The following is a 9,907-nucleotide window of genomic DNA, read 5'->3' as shown; positions in this document are numbered from 1 at the left end:
TTTAAAAACTACTTTTTCTAACTTTGACTGCATTAAAGAAGTGTACCTCTTCGGCTTGTGGCTTGACACAATTTAACCACATTTCATGTTAGAAGAGAGAACATCTTTTAGGAACATTTCACAGTTTTACAACCTCTGATCCGCGACCAGTCTCTTTCTCTGTTTCCTCAACCCAACTACTGGAGTCGTAAACATCACAGCGAGCGAGCGTCTGCTTCCTGTTTGTCTTCCCCCTGCCGTCACACCTGGCCAGCTCTGGTCCCTTCAGCCAATCGCGGAGGAGCAGCAGGTCAGCTGATTCTCTCCGAGCCGCTCAGGCCCGGCCTCGTCTTTGGCCTTCTCTCGTTTCAGTGAGATTGTTCAGGGTGGTGAAATCACCCTCCGTCAAATGATTGGCAAAGGCCTCTGCAAAGTCAAGAAACTGAGGTTCTTTTCTTTTAGGTTTTACCGTTCAGCACTTTTTATCCAGCACCATTTAGTTGTAGTGACTCACCTGTTGAAGTTAAGGCCGCTCCCAGCTGTCTGAGACTTTTTCGGGGGCGCTCAGTCTCCTCAGACTCTGCAGCACCGTTTGCAGAGTCCCCGCTGTGAACATGAAACGAGCATTAGACGACATGAATGATGACACAGAACCAAAAGGCTCACTGAGCTTTACGCCGTCTTACCCAGTTCTTCTTCATGGGAATCCAGCTTCTTCAGCAGCTCTGCCACAGCGGAGCGAGTCAGGCCCTCCCCGGCTGCAACCACAAGTCATGAATTCAATAAATCACAACATGTAAAATCGGGGCAGGGCTGGACCCAATATTTTTCTTTTCACATCAGAAGATTCTATTGAAGTTTTCAAATTGAGTTTTACATTTTTGTCCCTACACATTGATTTTTTTTGTAGTTGTACAAATGTAACTTTTGGAGCTGTTCCTTTGTGTACAGAAAGCACGAGAGCGGCACGTTTTTTGACTGCAGTGAAAATGTTGTTTTGGAAAGTCTAAACGTTGAAAAGTACGGATTGAAACTGAAAATGTTGTGGGATAAAAACATTTTGGAAAGGGTCGCACCAATCTTTTTCCAATAAATGATTACATTTGCACTTTACAACATTCTTAACTTTTGAGTCAGAAATCTATGGAATCTAATTCAATAAATAGTATAAGACAAAACATTTGAATGTAGTCTAACCTCTTCTGGTTTTCACAGAATAAAAACAGATGTAGAATAATAATAATAATAATAATAGATTTAATTTGTTAGCGCTTTTACAGGTGCTCAAAGACGCTTTACAGATATAGTGAAGAGAAAAGAAAGGAACAACAAATAAATATATAGTTAAAGTTAAAGTCAAATAATACAAAAACAATCACACATTAAAAGCCAGATTGAAGAGGTGTGTTTTTGTGAGTTTTTTGAAGGTGGTGAGGTCGGTGCAGTCTCTGATGGGTTGTGGGAGTGAGTTCCAGAGGGAGGGGATACAGAGCAGAATACAGCATTTGAATGTATAAACTTCGAGCTGCTTGTTACAGCCCTAAAAAGGTTTGTTTCCTTCCTCCTCACCTTTCACACCGTTGTCACCATTAGTTTGATCTTCCGCGCCCCTATACGAGCTGTCAGCAGCGATGCAGACGAGCAGGTCAGCGCTGCAGGCCCGGGTCCTGGCGAGCGTGGCGTTCATCTCCTGAGAGAGCCGGTGGTTCTCCACCAGCTCTCCGTGGACCCTGCTCCACGCCATCTTGTCCTCCATCAGACATCCCTCCATCACGGTGCGCAGCTCCTTCTCCTGAGACACCTGGCTCTGCAGGCTCTCCGCCTCCTCACAGTGCTGCACGGAGACACAGTTAGGTTGATAGTTGATTCTTTTTTTTTTTTTAAATGTTTTTAAGACACATAGAAAAGACATTTGGCACATCGATAGGAACCACAGTTACGGCCCGTCTGCACTACAGGCATCGAAAAATGCTTTCAACGCTTCGCCCATTCACTTGAATGGGGTGACGTAGAAGATTTTTAATCTTCGCCGAACTGCATTGTGGGGAGCATGGCATGGCTTTGCAAGCATCACGAGCATCTATCGATCAACTCGATGCTTGGCATCAGCCAATCAAATCCCGTTTATGCAAATCCCGCCAGTGCAAGGGCTAGCCAATCAAACCGCGTGCAAGCTGGGAGAGCCAGACCGCAGTTCATTTCCTCATATTCCAAACGAGAAATTACGGTAGCAAATCACCCGGTTCTTTACGACCGGAACTATTTACCGGGATACAAACCGGAGGAACCAGGCATGGAGGGAGGTGGCAGAGACAGTGGGTGAAACTGGTAGGTTTTCGCCTGTTTGGAGAGTTTATATCCAGTTTACTTCGTTTTAACATTGCTATTGCTTTGTATGTCGGGGGCGGGAGATTCATGTGATTGGTTGTTGGTCGCGTTGCTCGCAAAAAATCGCCAAGCTTCAGACACGCCCAGCTTCAAGATTTTTTGATGCCTGTAGTGTAGACGGGCCGTAACAAATGATCAACAGTTCAAAGCTACTAGTGTTCACCTTAGTCTCTACTATTTTACGTCAATTGACATAGCTGACCTTCACTTGAAGGCGTACAATATTTAAACCACAATTATAACCCAAACAGACCATGTAGCCAAAATGTAACCGAGTATTGTACTGACTAACAGGACAAAACAAAAATAAATAATAACAAAACGGTACAAAGATAAAAACTAAATATAATGAAGAGGGAGAAGAACTTCTGTCTCTTTTTGTTCAGAAGTTACAGAGAGAGTTTTGTAGTTACTTTGTGGAGCTGGATGGCCATTTCCTGCATCTCCGCTTCCAGCTTGTCGGCGTACGCCTGTTCCAGAGCGTCGCCGGGGGGGCGGGCGCTGCTGTGCCACCTCGCTATCGCCGAGGCCATCCGTCGCTTTGGTCCAAACAGTCTGCAGAGCAAAGGATGAGTCCCATTTTTTTTCTGCCATGAGAAAACAACACACTGAGGAATTGAGAAAGAGCCTCTTACGTGATCCCTATTTCTTTGAGATCATTTTCAGTCAGCGTGAGAAATATCCGCAGGTCGATGTCCTGCTCCTCGAGCACGGGGAGATACTTAGAGAAACCGATTTGTTCCAGGAACTCTGTCAGATCCTACAGGAAGAAGACTTCAGAGTCAACTGGCTATACATCTCACACCTAGGTTATTATTGTAAACTGAAAGCTACTCTACGGCTAAAATATAAAATCTAATTATACCTTTCAGAGAAAACTCAAGCACTAAACTATTAGAACATTGCCACACATCATTACTGATCATAATCCAGACAAACGAGCACATGCCTTTGGACCAGAGTATGAAGGAGGGAGAACGACTTGTGAGAGCATCGCACTGTTTCCTGAATCGCTGCCGCCATGGCGACTCTTTCCTTTTGAGTGATGGCCCTTGTTCACTCTGCGAGAGACGCTCTTCTTGCACGAGTCAGAGTCCTGGTGGAGAGGAACAGACAGGGGGTCACGGAGAGATGTCTCAATGTTTGACTCTGAATCAGCGGGTGATCTCGCTCTTGCTCACCTCGTTGCTCTCCACCGAGCCCTCCCAGCTGAGGTCCACGACGTGAGGAAGACCCTCGCTGCTGCTGCTGCTGCTCTTCATGGTCGGCATGTCGTTGTCTAGGAATGGACTGTCGTCTGTGGAGGGATCAGGAAATGTTGAATTGGCAGACCCAAGGACATTGTAGCTCAGGACATTACTTAATATACAATGCAGTCGTTCTTCCAAAGAATACTGGTTACATACTTAAGACTAAGGCTGGGTAATATGTCGATTATACATCTGTCGTAAAATGGGACGAGATCGTCTCAGAATTTGGATATCATAATTATGTCAGGGTGTTACGTGCCAGGCAGGCTGGACTTGTGTGGTTTTCCTTCCCTTCTGTGTTTTCTCTCTTCTGCACAGCTAATCAGCAGCTGATCGGTATCTGCCTGTGCACCTGAGTCTGATGGCTGATTGGATCCTCTCACCCTCAGCTGGCCTATCAGCAGCCAGGGCCGACCATAAAGGAGGCACCCAGGAAGTCTTCTCGCTCTCTCTCACCATGGGCCTGTTGCTGATGAAGGAGCCTGCAATTGACTGCCTTGAGTAGAAAGTTATTCTACTTTGTTTGTTCTGACCTTTGTTAATGTGTGTGTGTTGAGAGGTGGGGGAGTTAGGTAAGTCTGGGGTACCCTGTACATTTCTCATCACGTAGGTAACTAATGTTAAGACACACTAGGTTAGCGGATTGTTGCCACCCCTGTATTCAGTTTTTTCCAGCTCTGAGTAGTTTAGTTAGTGAGGGTTTTTGTTTGAGTTTTGGTTTCAAAGGATAGATGTAGAGATAGGCTTGGTTTTGTTATGCTTGTTTCTTTTGTTTGGCACAATCTCCTTTGACTCCTCCTCCTCCTCACACAAAGAATATTTCTGTTTAAATTCTGTTCAGTTAGGTTTACAAGTAATAAACCTTTTGTCAACCTTTACTCTGACTCCCTCATAATTATTGGTTGTTGTTGTTGTGTGTTATTGTCTCCAGGACCTTAGTGGAGACGTAACAAAGTGTAAGGGAAACTTCTGCAGCAATGGAGAGTCAGGACTCAGAGAGACACGAGGAGAGTTGGAGCTTTGATGTCAAACACTGATGTTTATTTACAAGTATCGGCCGGAGAAATTCGCATCACAAGTCACACAGCCAGAGATTCTGACTGCCCTGGTGGGTTGCCATGTCAAATCTGACCAGCCTACCTCTCGATAGACCATTTAACTAGTTTACAGAGAGTTAATCCACATATTGGGGGATAGTGCGTAAACACTGGGAACACTGGAGATATCCCCGACATCTGGAAATACTCAATCCCCTGTCTGTGGGGCTTAGAAAGCCTGCGTTCTCACAGTCATAAAACCCTCTATGACTGATAGTAAAACTGAGAACAACATCACGTGACTGCATTATCACATTCCTTACAGGAGATAACAATCTCAGGGTTGGTCGTAAACGTCAACAGGCAGAAAGGTTAAATATCTAAAGTAAATAAATATTCTTTGACAGTAAGTATTGCCTTTTTCTGGTTTTAAAGGCTCCATTACAGACGGACTGTTCAAGCTCTTCTATAACTCGTCTCAGTCATTCAATAACCAAAACTGATTATCAGCTTTCTCATGGTGTGAATATTGTATGAAAGCACTAATCATAAGCTCTTCAATATCATGATAACACAAACGCTGGTAGTCCTCTCACCTCTGCTGCTGTTGCTGCTCTGGCCGTCCAGCTCGTTGATGGGCGAGGTCACGTCACGGTAACAGATGCCGTCGCTTTGTTCGCCGATGTCACCCAACGCAACGTAGCCTGGCGCTGCTGCAGGAGGCTCTGAGGAGAGAAGCAGGCATTAATGTCTCCTTCTGCTACTCCAACCTCTAGTTATCAATGGCAGCATGCTAAAAGTTACAGATTTCTATACAGAGACAAACATAGTAAGTGTCAATCAATCTCCTTAATGCATGATTGTATTTATTTGTTCTATATACTTGTGTGTAATTGGACTAACTAGAGTCTCTATGCTACATGTATGGATGCAGGATATCTTATGAGACACTACCACACAGTTTGCTGGAGCCTCCTACTCGGAACTTGTCGATGGCCTTGGGTCCGTCATGGATGCTAACGCCTTTAGCTCGGGTTCGACTCGGCCTGACCCGCGGCGGGGCGCTGTCCGAGTCCTCAGAGGAGCTCAGGTCCTCAAAATGTCCTTAAAACAAGTTGGAAAAGAAACTAAGTAAGAAATAAAAGACAGAAAAGATGTGTTGTAAAATCTATTTGAACAAAGTACCAGGTTTGATCCTAGGAGAGCGTGAGTCGATGAGGCTGACGATCTTGGTGTAGCCGTACAGCATGGCGAGGGCTCGGGCCGTCTCTCCTTTAGAGTTGCGTTCATCTATTTTAACTTTCTGTGAATTATTCAAAGAAAGTCAAGAGAGTAAGGAATCCTCTTCGTCGTGAAATGTCTTTGACTGTGGTTAGTTGCGTGCACGTTACTCACATGATCGAGCAGGTACTGAACAATGATTTCATGTCCAGAAGCCGCGGCCTCCATCAGGGTGGTGAAACCAGACAATGGCTCCCTGAGGAAGACATAGGGTTAGGTCATAGAAAGCTATCTGATTGGTATGTTTCAGTACGTTTGGGATACATGAAGCCACTGACTTGACATTGGCGTCAGCGTTGTTATCCAGCAGGAAGCGGACCATCTGCTGGTGTCCGGTGCTGGTGCAGTGGAACAGAGCCGTCCAGCCTCGAGTGTCCTTCAGCTCCAACTCAGCGCCATGCTTTTGGGGTAAGGAACACAAAAAGTATTACAACTTTAAATAACAAAGTGTAAAAACGTAAATCAAGAAAAGACAAAAACGTTCTTCTATCGGCATGATGTCTAAGCTAAGAGATGCTTGAACTTTAGCCTATGACTTTGTTACCACATTTGATTGTTTGCATTAAATATACAAACAAAACGACATTGCATGGCATGAACTGACTTATTACCTGTAGCAGAAAGTATGCGATGCTCTCATTCCCACAGCTGGCTGCCAACATCAGGGGGGTCAGACCTTTGGCAGTCATAGCATTCACATTCACACCGGCCTCCAGGAGGAGATTTGCGATGTTGTCATGGCCGATGTAAGAGGCATACATCACTGGGGTCCATCCTCCAATGTTCTTACCATTCAGGTCCACCTCACGCCTATAAACACACAAGATCATAGTCAATAAACAGTTCAATCTAGTTATATTTGTACGATCTTTAATATTGGAGCACCCACTCTTTGATGCACCCTGACACCACGTCGTACTGGCCGATGGAGCAGGCGGTGTGGAGGTCCAAAGGGACGTCCAGCTCCTCGGGAAGGACCAGGAAGTCTCCGAGCCACATGGAGAGGCTGGCCCCCAGCTGGTCCGACTCACTGGCTTCATCACTGAGCTCAGACATCTTCTACCTCCTCCCTCCACACAGCTAAAAGACCAGTTAAGTTTATAATGCATACACAAATAATCCTTTTCATTTTCAGATTACATTCCCCTGAGTTACTCCCAATTTTGTCCCGGATATTTCAATTAGACATCCTTTCCTTAGAATCACATCATGTATTTTCAGAACCATGATTTACATCTCTCCCTCTTTTCCACAACGTCTTGTCTTGGAAACATTTTTAATAGCATATTTACAAACATTTGATTCCATTTATTTTAACATTAAATAAAGTAGGAGGTCCCCCTGAGGTGTCGCCTACTCTTCAACAACACATCTCTCTTTAAAATGTCCTATTTTTTTTAACATAACAAAAGCTGCCACTCCCTCTCTCTGTATTTACCATACTTTACCATAGTGACCATTGTTCTCCTAAATCTGTATGGGGGCAACAAAGACATCAAACATATTCTCAAATTCAGTGCATTAACCTCTTATTTACCATCAGTTTACACACGGGTGATGTCAAGGCAATACACAAAGTCCTGAAATTGTTCTATTGCTACCTTGGTGGAATACATGTCCTTCTAACTGTGATTCTTCCTTCTTTCCAAAGTATTATTATATTAAACGTTTTAACATGATCACATATTTAATCTTTGCCTGGCACAGTCTTCCTACAGTTTTATCCTCCTTATTTTATCATCTCATGACAAAAGGGACATTTTGTTCATCCTCTATTTTTCCTTTTAGCATCCAATTATTCTCTTTAGTTAGCTCAGTGTTAGCTTCACCGTTATCCGTGTATGAACTTTTCCCTATCACACACCTACCTAATAAACTACAGATAACACTAGTTAACCAAACGACACACTAAATGATCAAATATTTAACAAGATATGCGAATGTCAAGAGTTAAAACTTACATTCAGCAGGTAATTTAGAGTTAGTTCTCAGCGGTGAAACTTTTTTGTTTGGTGTGTCACACTCAAATGCGCTCGTGTTGAAGCCATGCCCTGCCCTTTCCTGTGTGAAAGATGCTGCTTATCTTTTTTCACTGCACAATCACGATTTAAATATGAATAAAATCGCTTAAATTAGTGGCTTTTAAAGTAAATAAATGTGTTTTACTGAGATATAAAAAGTAACTTAAAGTAGTTTGCTTTTGTGAACCAGTAGATTTTTGTCATATGTTGGTCCTGTCTACACTGTTTAGATTTTCCATTACATTACATGTTACTTGTTTCCATTACATTACATGTCACATTACAATCCAAAGCGACTTACATACTCAATACTGTTACTGTGGGCAATCCCCACAGGAGCAATTTGGGGTGAAGTGTCTTGCACTGGGACACAATGACATGCTGACTGCAGTGGGGTTTGAACCTGTGGTTTGAACCTGTTCTCCCCTGATCCGAACACCAACGCACTAGCCCACTGCGCCACACGCCTCCACATTGATTCTGAATACTCCCACTATGATAATGTATTGTTTTGTTTTAATCCACTCTACTTCCCTAAAAATCAATACTGTATCATCAATTTGATCTAACTAACAAATCTACATTTTCAAAGCAGAAACAACCCTTTTTTTATTTTTGAAAACGTAATCAAAACATAATTAAACAATCAAAACAAGACCACACACACATTAAAAAAAAATACTTTATTTAGATTCACGTATATGTGTATCTTCAATGCATCCCACAGTCACAGTTCCTCATCATGTATGGTGAAACGTGTCTTCAGGGTAGAAATCAGATAAAATCGAAGCGAAACTCCTCCTTTGATGGAGTAAAGAGAAAAGCTGACTTCTCCTCTTGCGTCTGTTCTTTCAGGTCTTTATCCTGGGCTTCAGGTTGTTTCAGGCTATCCTCTGTGGATGGTGTCTGGTTTTTTACGTCAGCTCTCCGGTGGAAAACAGACTTCTTTGGAGTGTCTGACACTTCTTTGACCTTAGCTGATGCAAGCTCTGTTGGGATGGGAGAAATCTGTCAATTAACAGCACTTGGACATATCATTACATTCCCTACACAGTTCATGAATATGTTTTATTACAATCCACTCACCGGTTTTGATAAGTTTGTGCTGCTTGCTTTTCTCCTGGTCCATTTTCTTCCTGTAATCTCCGGTCATGGCTCTCATCACCTGCCTCTTCTTGGCCAGGGGAGCTTTGGTGCTTCGCAGAGTCTTCAGGGCTCGAGAGGCTTCCTCCTCTGCGGGGAGAAAATACGGTATTAACATGTGGGCTGTATCTAGATACGCTGTATTTACCTCCTTTTGAAATAATTGTATGAAGTGGTTCGAACTGTCGTTTTTTTGTATATTCATATCATTTCTTGGCTGCTAGTTCACCTCCTTTTATTGTGCTGCTACTTATGCTTATTTTTCATCATGGCTGTGTACTTATTTGACTGTATTACATCTGTGTTTGCCTCAATTATTTAACATGTTGGCCTACTTATTTTATTTTTGCTTTCATCTGCACTGTTTGCTGCTGTATCACTGTAAATGTCTCCTCTGTGGGTTGTATAAAGGATTTCTGATTCTGGTTCCAATCACTAGGACCTGGTTGCCTAGTTATGGCTTTTTATTCCTGTTTTTATGGTCATTCAAGTCTATTTTCCCTTATTGTGAAGATCTTCTGCTGCATTGTTTGTGTGAAAGGTGCTATACAAGTTAGATGAGTGTATTGATTCCCTGTGTACCTCAACACATGGTCTGAGAAGTCATATTTTGTGTGACCAGAGGCCTGTACTACGAATCCAGTTCAACATACCCTGGATATGTTTGAGTTACCCGGTTGACCTAATCCAAAACAAACGCGCTCTCGCTAAGCGGTCCTACGACGCTGGTTATTAACTCGGTAACTCAAGCCAGGGTTTCTCTCTCCAGCTGAGTGCGCATTCACATGAAAGGGGCGGGGTTAGCAAC

General features: G+C 43.3%; 2 protein-coding genes across 5 annotated transcripts in view; both read right to left on the bottom strand.

Moving 5' to 3' along the window:
- Window positions 1-229: 229 nt before the first annotated feature.
- Window positions 230-7,964, bottom strand: anks3 (ankyrin repeat and sterile alpha motif domain containing 3). 4 transcript variants are annotated; one of them, XM_010772155.1, is made up of 17 exons: window positions 7,897-7,925; window positions 7,374-7,408; window positions 6,825-7,015; window positions 6,547-6,745; window positions 6,214-6,335; window positions 6,050-6,131; window positions 5,840-5,957; window positions 5,609-5,758; window positions 5,251-5,379; window positions 3,549-3,664; window positions 3,317-3,463; window positions 3,003-3,127; window positions 2,781-2,922; window positions 1,549-1,813; window positions 666-737; window positions 494-585; window positions 230-405 (listed from the first exon to the last, which is right to left on the bottom strand). In XM_010772155.1, exons 3-16 carry the CDS (start codon window positions 6,989-6,991, stop codon window positions 503-505), a joined length of 1,917 nt encoding a protein of 638 aa, XP_010770457.1. In that variant the 5' UTR covers window positions 6,992-7,015; window positions 7,374-7,408; window positions 7,897-7,925; the 3' UTR covers window positions 230-405; window positions 494-502. The 4 variants fall into 4 exon arrangements, with proteins under 4 accessions (XP_010770457.1, XP_010770459.1, XP_010770455.1 ...); XM_010772157.1 differs by having other exon boundaries at window positions 7,384-7,408; window positions 7,897-7,922; XM_010772153.1 differs by lacking the exon at window positions 7,374-7,408 and having other exon boundaries at window positions 7,897-7,964.
- Window positions 7,965-8,592: 628 nt separating this feature from the next.
- cunh8orf33 (chromosome unknown C8orf33 homolog) overlaps window positions 8,593-9,907 on the bottom strand; it is a 6,385-nt gene continuing 5,070 nt past the window's right edge. Inside the window, exons 5-6 of the mRNA XM_010772152.1 lie at window positions 9,043-9,189; window positions 8,593-8,945 (exon numbers count right to left, since the gene is read on the bottom strand). Of these exons, the coding sequence (XP_010770454.1) occupies window positions 8,731-8,945; window positions 9,043-9,189 (362 nt within the window). The 3' untranslated portion in view covers window positions 8,593-8,730. The remainder of the gene's footprint in view (window positions 8,946-9,042; window positions 9,190-9,907) is intronic.

The sequence above is a fragment of the Notothenia coriiceps genome, unplaced genomic scaffold (assembly GCF_000735185.1).
Source record: "Notothenia coriiceps isolate Sejong01 unplaced genomic scaffold, NC01 NC01_scaffold00010968, whole genome shotgun sequence".
Taxonomy (NCBI): Eukaryota; Metazoa; Chordata; class Actinopteri; order Perciformes; family Nototheniidae; genus Notothenia; species Notothenia coriiceps.
This window is presented reverse-complemented; position numbering and strand designations above follow the sequence as displayed.

Bases quoted from the DNA above. Each gene is read 5' to 3' on its own strand.
- anks3 (XM_010772153.1), bottom strand. From the start codon at position 6,991: ATGTCTGAGCTCAGTGATGAAGCCAGTGAGTCGGACCAGCTGGGGGCC. The intron at 5,759-5,839 runs GTACTTTGTTCA...ACTTGTTTTAAG, and splicing joins CTCTCCTAGGATCAAACCTG to GACATTTTGAGGACCTGAGC. The intron at 1,814-2,780 runs GTAACTACAAAA...GTCTCCGTGCAG, and splicing joins TGGCCATCCAGCTCCACAAA to CACTGTGAGGAGGCGGAGAG.